The sequence below is a fragment of the Pogoniulus pusillus genome, chromosome 28, assembly GCF_015220805.1.
Source record: "Pogoniulus pusillus isolate bPogPus1 chromosome 28, bPogPus1.pri, whole genome shotgun sequence".
Classification (NCBI taxonomy): Eukaryota; Metazoa; Chordata; class Aves; order Piciformes; family Lybiidae; genus Pogoniulus; species Pogoniulus pusillus.
This window is the reverse complement of record NC_087291.1, coordinates 6,364,935-6,383,029: the sequence shown is the minus strand read 5'-3', so window position 1 is coordinate 6,383,029 and position 18,095 is coordinate 6,364,935. Positions and strand designations below refer to the sequence as shown.

Here is an 18,095-nt window from a genome sequence, read left to right as displayed (position 1 = left end):
AGCCCAGATAAAACCCAGGCAAGTTCATGCAGCCCTGTAACAAGTACTCAGTAAATGGAGTATTCCATGATTTCAGAACATAAGAATCATAGAATCAACCAGGTTGGAACCATAGAACAATTTGAGTTGGAAGGGACCTCCAAAGGTCATCTAGTCCAACTCCCCTGCAGTCAGCAAGGACATCCTGCACTAACTCAGTTTGCCCAGAGCCCTGATGAGCCTGACCTTGACTATCTCCAATGATGGGGCCTCAACTATCTCCTTGGGCAACCTGTTCCAGTGCTCCACTACCTCCAGGGTAAAGATCTTTCTCCTAACATCCAACCTAAATCTCTTCTCTAGTTCAAAACCACTGCCCTTCATCCTGCCACTTCAGGCCTTTGTAAACAGTCCCTCTTCTGCCTTCTTGTTGGCCACCTCTAGGTACTGGAAGGTTACTACTAGGTCTCTGTGGAGTCTTCTCCAAGCTGAAATCAGAGCATGTTTCTGGCTTCTTGGTAGACATCTCTGCATAACTTGCAAACTGTTGTTCGTGATGAAATGTTACAAAATCTTACTGCTGACTTCTATTCAGTAATGATTTGTATATAATTTTGTTACATACTTCAACTTGATCTCCAAAAACACCAAGCAAAAATATTTCTCTTTATCCAGTCTGTAAAAAAAATAAGCTAAGCTGACAAATGTGAGAAAGGCAAAGGAAAAGAAATACAAGGAAAGCAGGACTGCCCAGATTCACAGATCACTTGCTGTGCAATTTAATATTCAAGATGACTGCAAATAGACCATTCCATCTTCCTGTTCTCTTCCCCATCCTTTTCCTCTCGATTTCTCTCCCTTCTCCACCATATCTACCTCTTTCTCTCCTGCACAATGCATTTTCCCCTGTTTTCCCCCCAAACTCGTAACACCTGGGTTAAAGCAGATGATTCTGCCCACTCTCTGAAATAAACCCACTTCACCTGGGTTCTGTTGGAGTCTCCTCCCACCCCAGGTGTCACCACTTTGCCCTCCCTTTTCAATCTAGATTCTATTGGAGTCTCCTCCCACCCCAGGTGCCACCACTTTGCCCTCCCTACCCACTCCCCTTTTCAATCTGGGTCTTGTTGGAGTCTCCTCCCACCCCAGGTGTCACCACTTAGCCCCCCCCCACCCACTTCCCTTAATAAGTGGCCCCAGGAAAGGCAAGCCTCAAGCTTGCCCACCTGGGCAGAAGGATCCTCCTTGGATCATCACCGGTGAGTCCTCTGTGGTGCTTCACTGGGTGAATGGTGGAGGGGATTCAAAGGCCGGGGGGCCTGGTGGGCCCCCCGGCTAGGTAGGGCTAGGTCTCATGATTGCTCTGACATCGCTCACAGGTGCTGGGTAGGCTTCCTTAGGCTGAGTTTCTCTGTGTTGAGTTGCTTCTTTCAGCTCACTGAGGATGACCTGGAGTACTTGGCTGAACCTATACCAGCTCATGCAGGAGCACATCCAAGCAAGTCTTGAATATCTCCAGAGGAGATTCCACAGACCCCAGGGCAGCCTCTTCCAGTGTTCTGCCACCCTCCCAGTCAAAAAAATTCTCCTTTGTGTTTACTGAAATTTCCTATGCCTCAGCTTCCAGCTACTGCCCCTTCTCCTGTCATCAGGCATTGCCAAGAGGAGCCTGGCTCCCTCCTCCTGGCACTCATTTATCCTTCTGTGTAAGTAAATAACCGGCTCTAAAATGTAGGTAGAACAAACAGTACTCCAGGTGACCTCAGGTACCAAGTGAAGTGGCAGTGCTCACCTTTGCAGGCTGAGTCTCCCCCAGAGCAAAAGCCTGCAGCCTGTGAGGACAGCAAAGCCACACTTTCTGCACAGGAACTGAAGGGCTCTGGTGGTGTCTGGTGGTATAGGATGGACTTAACAGCCACGTGGAGAAACTGTTCAGAACAAACTGCAAATCATCCTTCAAAAAAGAAGAGGCCTTTGGAGGGAGCAAATCAGGGCTATTTCCCTTCCTGGCTGAGGCAGCAATGAGGAAAAGGAGTGGCTAAGACACTTTGTGTTTGGGGGGGGTTTTGGTTTTGTTTTTTTATTTTTTGGGTGTATGTGGTATTTTCCCCCCCCAATTAAAGTTCTGTGAGGATTTGTAGCTCTCGTGGCAGATGTTCAAGTGCTTGCTTGATGTTCCCACGTCTGTCACCTCTAGAGTGCACTGCTGCAACTCTCCTGCCCACCACCCAGCTTCTGCTCAGTGTCCCATCCCAAAAGCCCTCCATCCCCTTCCCTCAGACAGAGGTGGCAAGAGACCTTCAAGATCATCCAGTCCATCCTAGCACCCAGCCCTGACCAATCAACTACACCATGGCACTAAGTGCCTCAGCCAGGCTTTGCTTCAACACCTGAAGGCACAGCGACTCCACCACCTCTCTGGGCAGCCCATTCCAATGCCAATCACTCTCTCTGCCAACAACTTCCTCCTAACATCCATCCTAAACCTTCCCTGCCACAACTTCAGACTGTGTCCTCTTGTTCTGTTGCTGGTTGTCTGGGAGAAGAGACCAACTCCCAGCTGGCTACAGCCTCCCTACAGGTAGTTGTAGACAGCAATGAGGTCACCCCTGAGCCTCCTCTTCTGCAGGCTAAACATCCCCAGCTCCCTTTGTCTCTCCGCATAGGGTTTGTGTTCCAGGTCTTTCACCAGCTTTGTTGCCCTTCTCTGGACACCTTCCAGCATCTCAACATCAGTCTTGAATAAGTCTTAGATAGGTCTGAAGTACTGATAACTACACTGAATGACAGTTATTATCCTATAATTGCTTATAGATATGGTTGAGACTGACAAAATAAATGATTCCTTGCTTCATTTATTCTAAAGTTGAATAGGTAACAGGAAAACAGAAATAGACAAGAGTTCAGAGAGAAATTCATCTTAGCTAATTTTTAATACAGCAAGATGTTTCTACCAGAATCTTATAATCTCCTTATCTTATCCATTAATGAGCTACAGAGACCCATTTTAAACTTGATTTGTCATAGAAGAGGATTAATCACTGTCTGGAGGTTTCAGATTTTATCCTTTGGTTATAAAGAGAAAAGAGATTACTGTTTTAGATTAGAAACTTGCCACCCACCCATCCATCATATCCTTACAAATCTGTTTGTTAGAAAAATACTCTTATTTGTTAAGAAAATCAGTGTCCATGATAGAAGAACAGAATGCCTTCAGTGATAAAGAAGTATCAGATAAGTAGTATCTCTGCATTCTGCTCAGGCCAGATGTTATCATAGACAGACTCTATAGATGCTATCATAGCTACGCTTTATAGATGCAATAGCAGAACTCATTCACGTACACTGCAGTCAGTCACATTCAGTCAATTAGGTAGATCCACACAAAGAACAAGGAGCAGTTTAGAGTTCAATTCGATGCAGTGTCCCTGAGAAAGCCCTCTTTGCAGATGAAGTGACTCCTGCCAACCTCGCCACGGGAGGAATTTGTTCTCCTCTTCCTCCATGGCAGCAGCAATGGCAGTGTTGTCCATTCCTGCTCTCATCTTCTCTGCTTAGCCCTCATGGCCCTGCTCTTCCATACCTCTGTGATTCTGGGCATTTGGATCATGAATATTAAGCACGGAGGAGAGGCTCCTGAACATGGCCAGGAAAACATCATTATTAACCTTGAGAAGTGTGGAGATAGGTTGGGAAGGATAAAGGAGTGGGAGGAAAGGAACTGGAAGAGATAAATAGGCTAGACCTGCTGTTACCATGATAATCTCCCCAGGGTTATTCAGGGGAATCACTGAATTAGTTAATCCTATCCCTAAGTTCTTCCCATATTTCTGGGCTATTTCTTCCTTGAATCCAGCAAACTATTTGCATGCACATTTACTACCATATGCAAAAGTGAGAAGTCAAAAGACTGTTTGGCATGTGTTAAACACAACAGCAGCCATGAAACACACAGCTCAAAACCTTTCAGCAATACATTTGCTTGCCAGCAGAAAAGGTTTTAGCCCAACCTCTTTTGTGAAATTGGGAATGGCAGTGTAATTGCATACCACTTGAGGTAACCTCCAGTTGTTGCTCCAAAATAGACAGTAGTTGAGTATATTAATACTCTGTAAGAGGCTTACAGCAACTATTATTTTCCATAATGGCCTCACTAGTGCCTTCCAGATTCTACAGCATTTCACCTTTGGGTGTTCGGTTTGCTGCGTTGTTTTTGAGGGAAATAATCGTAATGTGCACAGAAAAATCTCTTTGAGAAGGATTTAGAGGGAGAATTTGAAGTTGAAGAGAGATTATGTTTCCATTTGCTGTAGGTAAATTGTATCTGTTCTCTGCGGGGGAGGGGATCCTGTCAGAAAGAAGTGCATTTAAATGACAAGTGGTCACTGTGGTGCTGATAAACACTCTGGCACCTTAGCTTAGGAGGGGTCTAAAGGTTAAAATTGTAATCATTTTAACTTAAGAGCACTCACTGCAGTAATCCTCCTAAATGAGCTGTTCCTTTTACTCTGAAGTGTGTTATCCTGAAAAGGTAGGTGGGTTTGGTGGTGATGGAAACATACTCTGGTTCTCCAGAGTAGAGATCCAGTGTAGATAATCTTTGCCATAAATGCTTCTAGTGCTCTGTTGGCAGCTCCTCGGATATAATTTGCAGAGGGACTGGTTGTTATTAAAAATAAAGCAAGCTGGAAGTCTAAAGAAGGAAAGAAAGAGAAAGGAAGAAAGAGAGAAAGAGAAAGGTAAAGAAGAAAGAAAGAAAAGAGAGAAAGGAGAGAGAGAGAAAGGAAAAGAATGAGAGAAAGAGAGAGAGAAGGGAAGAATGAGAGAGAAAGGAAAAAAGAGAAAGAGAGAGAAAGAAAAAGAAAGAGAAAAAAGGGAGAGAAAGAGAGAAGGAAAGAGAAAGAAACAGAGAAAGAGAGAAAGAAAGAGGAAAAGAATGAAAGAGAGAAAGAAAGAAAGAAAAGAAAGAGAAAGGAAAAGAATGAGAGAAAGAGAGCAAGGAAAAGAAGAAAGAAAGGAAGAAAGAGAGAAAGAGAGAGAAAGGAAAAGAATGAGAGAAAGAAAGAGAAGGGAAGAATGAGAGAGAAAGGAAAAAGAGAGAAAGAAAGAGAGAAGGTAAGAGAAAGAGAGAAAGAAAGAGGAAAAGAGAGAAAGAAAGAAACAAACAAACTCACTCACCCAAGCTTTATGTCATGGAGCTTCCCAGCCCTGCCTACCTAGGTGTGCAGTCTCTGTTCAGCTGACACCAGTAGCATTCCTGCCAGGCAGAGGCACTCTTTGGAATGTGAGGTTTGCAGGACTGGTGAGCACTGCTGCTCAGGCATCATGCCCTATCTCATGCTTTCGTTACATTTTGTTCTTGGAGCTTGTTTCCTCCCACTGTTTCAGCATCACAGAACCCTTTTAATGGTAGCTCCTGGTGCCATCCCAGTGGGAGGCCCAGGCTGGTGGCATGGCCAGGGCCTTTGGCTGACCAGCCTTCGCCATCGTTCCTCCTCTGTGCTCTCTGGCTAAGAGAGCACTCAGCCCACTGCTTACCTTGCTCACTTCTCTGGCCTTGTCTCCTGAGCACATTGTGGGAATTGCTCCGTGGGAGAAAACCAGTAAAAATCCCACTAGCTGCAAGATTCCTGCACCATGTGTCAGCTCCGTGACGTGTTTGCAGTTGAGCAAACCTAATCTGTCTGGCAGATGACCGAGTGTGCTGTGCCTGCAAGGAAACAGGCCCCTTTGACCTCTGACTGTATCTGTGTGCGGTGTTAAGTGTATTCAGTTAGAACTCAGTCATGGACTTGTCACAGTTCCTCAGCATGGGGCAACCTTCCTTTTGCTTGTGTTGTCCAAGGAGAGATGCCCCTGCCATTCCTCTGCCTGCCATAGCTGTGCCCTTTGGCAGGTGGAGCAGCTAGCCAGGAATCTGCCACTCAGTGCCCCCTCCCTGCCAGCCACGGGCAGGCACAGTGGTGACTCGGGGAGAGAAGCCATTGCTCACGCAGCATCTCTCCCCACCAGGCTGGAGCTGACACTGAGGAGCCAGGCAACCTGCAAAGCTCCTCTGCCACTCTCTTCCAGCAAGTCCTCAGTGCTGCCCACACAACTGTCAGAAATCATGGCCACATGGACAAACCCAAAAGCTTCTCCATGCTACAATGTGTTCTTTCCTACCCCTGAGGCCTTTGTTTGCAAACAAGAAGCCAGTGTTTGAGGGGAGAGACAATGGCATGGTTCAGCTCTCTCTGCGAAGGCATGCTGGAAATGGCACAGCAGCTGAGTCGTCCTCTTTCCCCTCCCCCTCCTCCCTTTGAATTTTCTTCTTCTGGATCAGTGACATTTATTTTCCTGCAGATGCCATATTTGCTACACAGTACATGTGTTTTACAGAGAGGCTGGAAAGCTAAAATCCTATGTTACACAGAACTCTTTTGGTCTGAAAACACAGGCAATGCATATTTGCCTTTCAGCCTTCACTAGCTTAAATGTTTGGTGACAAGCAGCAATAATATTTTTAGCTGCTGGCATTCTCCTCCTTAGCTGCACTTTAACTTGCTAACTCAATCGAGAGGTGCTTTTTAAAGGAATTGACACCACGTGCAGTAAATTTTGTGTTGGGGGGAAAAATGGATAAAAGATAGAGGCCAATAGGGATTTGCCAGTGGTATCAGTGCATTAGAACTGGCTGCTGCTGAGAATTTGTAACTGCTGCTTGCATTATGTTAAGAGAGAGAAGAGGTTGTGTGTGTGGTTCAGCTCATCTCAGTTTCACAGCACCATTTTAGACACCAAACCTAGTAGGGCTTTGTATGATTAAGCTTCTTAAGAGGACACAGTCATTGTCAGTCTTCTGCACGCATCCTGTGTTTGCAAGGGATCCCATTAAACAACTGCCTAAACAGGGCTTGAGCAAGGCAGGAAAAGCAACCTAAGGGATAAATAAAAAACCTATATATGATAAACAGTAAATACTGATCTGCCTTAGTCATACAAACTGGTTTGGCTGAGTTGTCCTCCTCCACGCCTATTAAGTTTAATGCTTCTGTGTGAACGCTCAAGAGATTGCATTAAATACAGTACTCTATGTCTGATCCCTGGGTGAGACACTGATGTGCCAAAATAGCTTAATAAATGGAAATTTAAAGATGCATCATCATAAGCTTGAGTATCAATCTGCCATGTTATGTAAAAAAAATATTGCTTATATAATGGGATTTTTATCAGTTTAGTGACATAAATACAAACATTAGAGCACGATTAGGAAACTGACCTCTCTCTGACTTTGGATCTGTTATGCTGGAAGTCAGAGAGACAGCAGCTTATGTATGGATGGAGTTTTAGATGCTGGAGCTTCAAAGGTGTCTAACAACTCTGACCTAGTTTGGGTATTTTGTTCTAGTTAAGTGTCAATGCATTTAAAATGGTACAGAGGAGAGAAACCTGTAAGAACTTCAAGCCACTCCAAAGTTTCCTTTGTGATGGCCTAAACAGAAGACATCGCTGCTGATAGTGTCAGAGATGTCCCTAAAATCAGTTCTCCTCATTCCTTGAGAGAGAGCTAGGGAACTATAGTCTGTCTTTATCTACTGGAAAGCAGATAAAGACCCAGAGCTGGCAGAAGTCGGGACTCGCCAGTGGGAGAACATATGGAAGAGCAGCAGGGATTTCCTCTAGGCAGATCAGCGTTCACACATGCATCACAGACGGTTGTCACCAGTGGTCAGCTAACAGTGCTGAGCCCCAGGGAAAGACTGGGAGTGTAGCAACTGCTTGGGGAGCAATGGTGTTGTGTGGAAATCCTCCCTTCTAGGGAACAGAACCTTTGGAATATGGGAGAACATAAAAAGAAGTGCTGTGAGTTACCTGGAAGAGAAGGGAATTGAGTATGCTATACATAGAAATGCATCGCTTCGTAACTGAGAAGCTGATTTTGCAGGTTGCAGGACTTCTTGGAAACCCTAAGTAGGGCACTCTCTGAAATTGCATGGCCTGACGTTGCTGACAGCTGACCATCTGTCCCCAGGGGCTTTCAAATCAGGAAAGCATCGCTTTTACTAAGGTCAGAGAGTCTATGGTGGAGGTTTTGTTAAATCAATTAAATGAGCATTCTGACTTTTCAACCTGAGGTGAAAGCAAACTGGAAAAAGATATATCAGGAAGTTCAATTCCACAGGTTACCGTAAGTGAATTAAATACTTTAATTTCATGTGTTTTCTGGATAAGTGGAAGTGGGGCAGAGTGTAAAAGGCCCATGCAGTCTTTAGTGTCTCTAGTTCAAAGAGGCAGTTTCCCCAGTAGTGCTGGTAACTCCCCAGTTTGCTCTGTGGCAGTGTCTCCAGTATTAGACACACCTTAGGGAATTATGTCTCACAATCCTCTGCCAAGCAGGTAACTCCTGTCCTCTTATGGGTGGAGAATGGACATGCTCACTAAGGAGCAAGAGATGGGAGCTGGAGGGAAGGAAGTCAGTGGGGAGGGGACACTAAAAGGGTTTCCAGTGCCGCACACCTTTCATGTCCTAAAATAGGACCTGCCTGTAAAGAAGAGAATCAGATGCCCAAAGTAACACTGCAAGCTGTAAACTGGTGCAGACTGATGGGGGTCCAGATTGCTCCTGTCCCTGTACTTTAACTAGAAATGAGTTCTTAACCCCCAAATCTATAGACACATGTAAGCAGAGTATTAATAGTTCTTGCTACCTTGCAGACTTTGCATTGCAAGCAGAGCTGTGTGCCTGGTCTCCTACATCCCAGCGAAGCCCCCTGCCGCCTTCACTCATGTGCTGCACAGGGCTTGGCAGCTTCCTACCTGCATTGTCCCGGCTGGGTCTGCTGCCCTTCCTGACACTGTGCTGCCAACCTGCACACTGACAAAATGCTCTAGTTTAAAGCACAGCATCAAAGTGCTATTCGTGCTTGGAGTGCTGCTGCATTTTCCCCCTTGTACAGGATATGGGGGGGAAAAAAAGAAAACAAACCCCCCAAAAAGCAGAAAGCTTTTTTGTTTTGCTCTGTAAGATTAATCGTCGTGGTTTTAAAGGGCTTAATCTGCTGGCATGCAGACTGCTGGCTGATAAGTCTCCGAATCTGAGTGTAATTGGATGCAGCAGCGGATTCAGTTGTGTAGGCTTCCCCAGGGCTTTTCGTTTGTTCATTTTTAAACACACCGCAGAGCTGAAACGATCTGCCCCTGGAAATGCCTTTAAGTGTGAAGCTGTAACCTTGTCCCCTCCCCCGCAGTCGGTATTTTGGCAGCACCTAGCCGGAGACCACCGCTTGAGGAGGGTGGGGGGAAGGTTGCTGGGTGTATCAATTCGGGCTGTTGTTTGAGGCACACATCTGCCTTAAGAACTCGCAGGGCACAGGCCGTTACTTATTCAGATGCAGAAGCTCCTTCCGTCCCACAAGACGGCCCATTCCAGTCACATGCCAGAGGTCTCCGCAGAATGGGCTGCAGCTGCTTCAAATCTGCTGTCTAACATCAGAAGCAGTTGGACGAGCTGCGCGGTGCTGACTGCAGTCAGGCTCCCGGGCGCCGAGGAAGACAGGGAAAAGATTTGGGATCCCAGCGCTATGTTTTCGGAGGAGCTGTGGCTGGAAAATGAGAAAAGCTGTGCTGTTGTTCACAAGTCCAAGCGAGGAAGGAAGCGCCAAGAGCTCCTGGCCGTGGCTCTCGGGGTGAAGGTGGGAGTCAAAGGGGCGCTTCTGTGGCAACCTCTGAAACTCTTTGCCTATTCGCAGATCACCTCCTTGGTCAGAAGAGCAGCCTTAACTCAGAATGACAACCACTTCAACTACGAAAAAGCACACAATTTTAAGGTAAGCACAACTTCCTATTATTTTCTGCTTTTAAAGTTCTGTTTAGGTGCCTCACATTTTGTTTTTTGCTGCCATGGGGTTTTCATGCGCTCACCTATACTAGCTCTAAGAAAAGTGTTGAAAGTAGCTTTTTTCCTAGTCCAAATCAGAGTCTTGCCACTCACTGCACTACTTGACTGGCATTTTAGTTCTTTCTGCCCAGATTGAGTTTGTTGGTTGGGTTTTTTTTTTGTTCAGAATCACAGTACTTCATCTTTATTAGCTTGTCTATTTTTAGGCATATCTATTTTTAAATGAGAAAAAGGCTCCTTTTCAAAACGTATCATCAGAAGCCTGTGGCATCTTACCAGCAAACATTCTGCACTGTTTCTGTTTTCAGAATTTGAGAAGCTTGGCTGCTCCCTAACAATACAGCAGATCACAGCAGCAGTATTGTCTCCCAGCTTTTGTTCCACCACCATATGCTTAAGGAAGTGCTCTCAGAGTCCCACTGAGCTATAGGATCTGAGCTTGCATTTGCTTGTGAAACTAAAACAAGCAGCTGGACTAACACAGGGATGCTTAGATGGGTCATCTTTTTGCTGTCATAGACACATAAAATCAGAATCTTTGGGGCTTTTCCCTGGCAGCAGAGGGGAAGTGACTCAGCTTGGGAAACAGACCTTTCAGGCAGCTTGTACTAAAATGCTTTGCCAAAAGGACAGTGCTGGTTTCAGAGTATGCCAGCCAGCTACCCAATCTAATGCTGTCAAATTGCAGTGTGATGGTTATCAGGGTAGATACAGAGAGAAAAAGAGGCAGTAACAAGACAAGAAAGGGAAGTGTCTCAGCTTTGAAAGTTCAGTTCACTTAAAGCTCCTTGAAGATGCTGATCTGGGTCACTGTCAGAATAGTTGTACTTATTAGGAGACAGAGCATTTTCTGATATTCATTTGAGGCCTGATTAAAATGATGCCACTGATTTCCTAGTTTATCAAAAAAGCTTCACTCCTTATTTTTCTACATATTCTGTCATGCAAGCATTGCTCTCCTGCAGTGCTTCTGCTGTAGCTGGTAAATCAAACATTTAATATTAGTGAACAAAGCAAATAATAGCATCACTCTCCTCATTCCCTCTCCTTGACCTAGTCTACAGAGAAGTCAGTATTTATCTCACTGATCAGCAGTGAAGGGCACAGGGGAAAATGCCCTGTGTTTTCTTCTTGAGTAAACCAATTTCATCCTGTCTAGGTTTTGCCTTCACTATCATTTTAATACCAAAACTGTTTTAGTTTAGCTAGAAAATATTTTCTCATGACTGAGACTCTTTTCCACTTTGACCCAGGCATTCTTTCCTCTTCAAAATTCCCCTTGTTTTAGCTTTGATTTATAGTTGGACATGTGCCCAGTTAACTTGGTGTTTGTACAATCTAGCTGCTGTACAGTCTCTGTTCCTTTCTGCTTCACAAGAGTCATAGTCTCACTGGAAAATCACATGATTAAAATATATCTATTCAAAAGCTTGACAGCAGAAAAAAAATCGTGGTTTGTGCTCATAAAGGCAATAAAATCTTAGGGAAGAAACTTTTTCAATGGTCAAATTGTCCAAAAAGCCCAGTCAGAAGTGTTACTTACTGAAAAAAATACATTCACTATGCAAATACAGTTACTTTCCAAAGGAGTATATAAAAATGCCCAAAGAAACCAAAAAATGGGGGCAGAATGTTTATAGAGTACAATATTTGGATTCAAAAGACAATGAAATTAAAGCCTAGTCTCTTTAATGTAGTCCATATTCTGTAGATAATAGAATTAATAAATCAGTGAAAAGAAAAAGGCCTTTTGGGGGGAGGGGAACCCTAAATGGTTTTTTTTTACAACACTCCTCCTATGCTGATATGGAATTTAGCTGAAGGAGAACATTATTTTGCAGACATCAAGGAGTTTTCTTCCCCATTTTAAGTTAATCCTGACATAAGTTGTATCATTCATCTCAGCTCATAGGCACAGAAGTTATGTGTCAGTGTCCATCACAGACTTGGCTAATCAGACACTCTTTAGTTGCAGTCTGTAGCCAGGAACAACCCCAAAAATGAAGAATGAAGGTACACATTTTTAAGGAAGTGGGTGAGATTTTTGCAGATTTTACACCAAAAATCTTATCTTCTAGAAGAAAGAAGGAACAGAAGGAAGAAGTAGATTCCAGGCACAAATTCAGAGCAAGGATGGACCTCCTTCCATGCTTCCCAAGCTCATATGAAAATTAAGAAGAAGCTCTGGAGTTTGGAGAGGGAGGGTGCTGTGTTACACCATTCTGAGCATCCATGCTTTCTCCTTCAGCCTCCTTCCAAATTTCCAGGCACTGGAGGCAAATGAACAAAAACAGCCTTAGAATCCAGACTGATTTGTTAAGCTGGGTTCATCCTAGGCACACAGTGCAGTCCCATGGATTTAGATTTGGAGCTGGCGTCTGTCTGGCGGGACAACTTTGCATAAGCCAGAGTAGACATACCATAACTCAGGAAAGAGAATAACTCTCTGAAGCCCTGCTTAGCAAAACACAAAGGTATTTCTGTAACTATGTGGGCATTGGTCTCACTAGATCTCAATGTCCTCTTGCACATTGTTACAATTAAGATCCAGCAGGCTCTCTGGGATGTGTTTTACCTGCCAGTTTCAGCGGGGTCACAGCTGGTGGTGAGGTCACTTTGTGCCCAAGGGTACAAGGAGCTTGGGGATGCTCCACACGTTTGGTTTTAGACTGGGAATTTATGAGAGGGCATCTGTGCTGCTTTAAGTGAGTGAATTCATCTGACTAATGTGCATTTGCCACAATATTGTGCCTGTTTGCCAGTACAGCATGGGCAGATTTTGTTTGCAGGCATCGTAGTGGTGGAGTAGTGGCAGCTGATCACAGGATGTTAGGGGTTGGAAGGGACCCAAGGAGATCAGCGAGTCCAACCCCCCTGCCAGAGCAGGACAATGCTATCTAACACAGATCACAGAGGAGCACATCCAGACAGGCCTTGGAAGCCTCCAGAGAAGGAGACCCCACACCTCTTTGGGAAGCCTGTGCCAGGGCTCTGTGACCCTGACAGGATCAAAGATCTGTTGGGAGAAAGGAGGCTCTGGGATAAATTTCCCCTTATGTTAGTCACTGCAGACTAACACTGCTTCTGGGAGACAAAGGGATTGAGGGAAGCATTTTTTACAGACATCATGAAGATTATGTGTATGTATTTAAACAAAAATAACAGCAGAGTCAGCTTTTCTTCTCTGAAAATAGCCCAGGTTCAGCAGGAGTCCACAGCAGAGCACAAATGTGCATGCATTCAGGTAAAAGGCTGAACAATCTCTTGTTTTTATTGGATGCAAGTAGAAGACTCTTCAGATCAGTCAGCAAAACAGAACCAATTAAAAACACACACTACAATTCAAGGCACCTTTTAGTTTATTTCTGCTAAGATGCTTTAGGGATTGTTTTGTTTTGCCACTGTGTTGGCACTCCTTATCTTCAGTCTTGGTTTTCTCTGTGAACACAGCTCAGACCACAAACTAAAGGTGTATGTGATAGCACCCACAGGGGGAATTCTACTGTTTGGAAGCAAAGGTACCAGAGAGCTGAATGGTGAAGGTGAGAGCACAGGAGGGCAACAAGAAGAAACACTCAGTCTAATACAGGGTGAGGTCGTCCAGCAGAGAAGAGAGGATGAATGTAGGAAACAACTTTTCATAGCAACATCTGGAAAGGAAACAGAGCGAAGAAGTTAGACATTGTAGAAAGCAGATGAAACACAAAACAAGAAAAGTATGGTGTATAGTCTAAAACATCTCCATTTTGCCATCTGTGAAAAAATGCTTCCCAGTAAATTCTTGGAATACTGTGTTGAGTGCAGCCCAAGGAGCTTAGTTTGAGAAAGAGGAGGCTGAGGTGAGACCTCATTGCTGTCTACAACTACCTGAAGGGACATTGTGAGCAGGCTGCTGCTGGGCTCTTCTCAGAGGCAGTTGGAGACAGAACAAGGGGGAATGGTTCAAGCTGAGAGTTTAGAGTGGACATTAGGAAAAAGTTTTTCATGGAGAGTGGTCAGGCACTGGAATGAGCTGCCCAGGGAGGTGGTGGAGTAATTGACCCTGGATGTGTTTAAGGGTTGTTTGGATGTGGTACTTGGGGATATGGTTTAAGGTGAATCCTGTGAAGTAGGGTTATAGGTTGGACTTGGTGATCCTGAGGGTCTTTTCCAACCTGGATGTTTCTCTAGATCCCCCAGCTCCCTCAGCCTCTCCTCACAGGGCTGTGCTTCAGGCCCCTCACCAGCTTCTTCGCCCTTCTCTGAACACATTCCAGCACCTCAACATCTCTCTTCAATTAAGGAGTGCAGAACTGGACACAGCACTCAAAGTCTGGCCTGAGCAGTGCTGAGTACAGTGGCAGAATAACCTCCCTTGTCCCACTGGCCACACTGTTCCTGATCCAGGCCAGGATGCCATTGGCTCTCTTGGCCACCTGGGCACACTGCTGCCTCATCTTCAGCTACTGTCTGCCAGTACCCCCAGGTCCCTCTCTCTGGCTGCTCTCCAGCCACTCTGTTCCCAGACTGCAGTGCTGCTTGGGGTTGTTGTGGTCGAAGTGGAGAACCCTGCACTTGGCCTTGTTAAATCTTGTTAAATGTGTTTGGGTTTTGTTTTTTGGTTTTTGGGGTTTTTTTGTTGTTGTTTGTTTGTTTGTTTTGTTTTTCTGAGAGGAAAAACACTATTTCAAAAATTAAATATGACCAGGCAGATATTCTAGTTTTGACCTTTTGCCATCAAAAGGGAGAAAGAATTATTATTGCTTTAAGCTTATTCATGCAATTATTAACCGTAGGTAGCCAAGAGTCATTTGTAGTTGGGCTCAAATTTTTATCACTAAATCACAAGGTCTGTATTAAAATCACAGTACTTTCATAGAATAGAATAGAATCATAGAATCAACCAGGTTAGAAGAGACCTCCAAGATCATCCAGGCCAACCTAGCACCCAGCCCTAGCCAGTCAGCTAGACCATGGCACTAAGTGCCTCAGCCAGGCTTTGCTTCAACACCTCCAGGGACGGTGACTCCACCACCTCCCTGGGCAGCCCATTCCAATGCCAATCACTCTCTCTGGCAACAACTTCCTCCTAACATCCAGCCTATACTTCCCCTGGCACAACTTGAGATTGTGTCCCCTTGTTCTGTTGCTGGTTGTCTGGGAGAAGAGACCAAGCAGAGGCTTGTTTAGGTGTGATTCTACAGACAAATGCTTGGCTCAAAACTTCACCAGGTTTATCAGAAAAGGGCAATGACCATTTTTTACTTTATGAAAAGCAAAGAACAGTTTTCCCCATCTCCAGGGATAGAAGTGGCTTTTCAGCCATTCACCCAGAGGGTAAACAACAGCAGAGGGAAGGAAAAGGAATCATTAGTAGCTGGAGTGTGCATGATTTATGTTTTCTTAACCTTAGTTAAGTCTCCAGACAGAACTAGCTCATACCATGTCCCTTCACACAGGCATTGAGCTCACTGTTTCCTTTTCAATGAAAGTAAAATGCACAAGACATACATCTTAAATAAAAAGGGCTTCTGCCATAGCCTTTGGAAAAGCAATAGGGGAAGCAGAAGTGGTGTGTAAAACCTGGCTAGGGAGCCATGGGCTCTGTCAGCACACAGATCTTGTTTTAATTCCTTGTTTACTGATTTGTGGGCTGTAGCAAGATGAAGTTTGGCCTACTGAAAAAAGAACCTAGTGACATCTTTCTCCTCTGTGAGTTCTGTTTGAAGAATCATAGAATCAGCTAGATTGGAAGAGACCTCCAAAATCACAGGATCACAGGCTCACAGGATGTTAGGGGTTGGAAGGGACCCAAGGAGATCATCAAGTCCAACCCCCCTGCCAGAGCAGGACAATGCTATCTAACACAGATCACAGAGGAACACGTCCAGACAGGCCTGGAAAGGCTCCAGGGAAGGAGACTCCACAACCTCTCTGGGGAGCCTGTGCCAATGATCTTGGGACCCTTACAGTAAAGAAGTTCCCCCTTGTGTTGAGGCAGAACCTCTTTTGCTGCAGTTTACATCCATTGCTCCTTGCCCTGTCCCGGGGAGCAGTGAGCAGAGCCTGTCCCCCCATCCTGGCAGCCTTCAGATACTTATAAACATTTATCAAATCCTCTGTAAGTCTTCTTTTCTCCAGACTAAGCAGCCCCAGGTCCCTCAGCCTCTCCTCATAAGCCATGCCCTCCAGTCCACTCATCATCCTTTTATCCCTCCACTGGACCCTCTCCAGCAGATCCCTGTCCCTCTTAAACTGGGGAGCCCAAAACTGAACACATCATCCAGTCCAACCTATCACCCAGCCCTATGCAATCAACTAGACCATGGCACTAAGTGCCTCAGCCAGGCTTTTCTTCAACACCTCCAGGGATGGTGACTCCACTACCTCCCTGGGGAGCCCATTCCAATGCCAATCATTCTCCCTCACTCACTAGAGTGGAGAAGAGTGTCACTTGCTTTTACCACTAATGGATTCCAGTGTGCAAATCCTAAGCACAAATCATTCATCCCTGATGATTTACAGCAGTCGCCTTGAGTTTTGTTCACTGTTGTTCATAGAAGTGAACATGTAACACCATAGATGTAGTGCCTTCAAACCATTCAACCATGAGTGGGTCTTGCACTAGAGCTGTGGTCAGACACTTACAGGGAGCCAAAATGTGGTGCATGATAATGGACTTTCTCTCAGTGTATTTGCCCTGCTTGCAAGTGATCTGTTGAAGAGCCTTTGAAGCTCAGAAATACTCTTATTCTGCTTGAACTAGTCAAATAAAAGCAGTGGCTGCAGTTCACTGGATTATTAGTTACACTCTTTTGACTAGTGAAGCTGGTTTCTTCCAGTAGCTAAAATGTCAGCTAGCAAAAGTTATTTGATTTTGGTGTCTGTGCTAGTTTGAGCCTAGCTGGGATATTTTGGGGAGAATTAGATCATAGGCTGTGAAAAGGAAACAGTGGTGATGTCTACTGCACTCACAGGCTTGCTGAGATGTCTAAGAACAAGAACACAAACATAGATAAGGGAGTCTATCTCTGTTGCTTGTGACTGCATGAACTTCTCTCTCACTAACTTGCAGCCTGACTAATCCTTCTGCTTCCTAACCCCCCCGGCCAACCCTCCAAACTACCTTGAGTGTAAGGCAATGCCTAGGGTAAGGTAGAGGGGTGGGGAGAAGGCAGAAGGGCTGTTGGGATCCCCTCCTGGAGACTCTTGTTTCTGGGAGGGCTGCTATGTTTCTGTATTACTTTTTTTTATGTGTATATTTGTGTCTACAGCTGAATATAGTGCAACTATCTGCTTTTATATTATGCTGAGCTGTAAATACAGCTTCATCCTTCAATTTCCAGTGGCTGAATCTAGTCTGGGTGATTCTCTTAAGTTGGGGGGGTGGGGGTGGGTAACACCCAAACCATCACAGTGTCATACACAGCCCAATTCTCTGTTGTATTGAGCCTGCTGAAAGATCAACTTCAAGGTAAAGCAAATTTCTGCCCCCATGGTTTTATTTCATCTAGACATCAGAAATAAGTGGGTGCTGCATGCTAAAGATTTACTGAGTCTTCCACTGTTTATCCATTTCTGTTGTTCCATCTGTCAGGCCACCTGCCTCCCAATGACCCCATTTCTTTTCTTCCCCCCATTTGTATTACAGGTTCATACATTTCGAGGTCCGCACTGGTGTGAATACTGCGCCAACTTCATGTGGGGTCTCATCGCTCAGGGAGTGAGGTGTTCAGGTAGCCCTTTGACATTTCCTGTCCTTCTCTTGAAATGCTCTGGTATCTCTCTCACTTCTATCCTGCACTCTGGCCACAAGGGGAAGTAGGGATTACTTTACAGAACCAGGCAGAAAATTCTCCTGCACAAGTGAGAGCATTGTTATTTTCTCTGCTAGGTGCTGGCTGGTTTAGAAATGAAACCAGGTGTCCTTGGTCACTGAGGGTGGCATTCTTTTGGTAGTCTTGGTGTGTGCTTCAAGAGCCGGTGTGTGTCTTGGTGTGTGCTTCAAGAGCTGGTGTGTGTCTTGGTGTGTGCTTCAAGAGCCGGTGTGTGTCTTGGTGTGTGCTTCAAGAGCTGGTGTGTGTCTTGGTGTGTGCTTCAAGAGCCGATGTGTGTCTTGGTGTGTGCCTCCAGAGCTGGTGTGTGTCTTGGTGTGTGCTTCCAGAGCCGATGTGTGTCTTGGTGTGTGCCTCCAGAGCTGGTGTGTGTCTTGGTGTGTGCCTCCAGAGCTGGTGTGTGTCTTGGTGTGTGCCTCCAG

General features: G+C 45.2%; 1 protein-coding gene across 2 annotated transcripts in view; it reads left to right on the top strand.

Annotated features, from left to right (window-relative positions):
• The window catches only part of CHN2 (chimerin 2), a 202,247-nt gene that overhangs the window by 161,480 nt on the left and 22,672 nt on the right, over positions 1 to 18,095 (top strand). For both annotated transcript variants that reach the window (XM_064167115.1, XM_064167116.1), the window contains 2 exons: positions 9,711 to 9,788; positions 17,490 to 17,574. In XM_064167115.1, the coding sequence (XP_064023185.1) occupies positions 9,711 to 9,788; positions 17,490 to 17,574 (163 nt within the window). The remainder of the gene's footprint in view (positions 1 to 9,710; positions 9,789 to 17,489; positions 17,575 to 18,095) is intronic.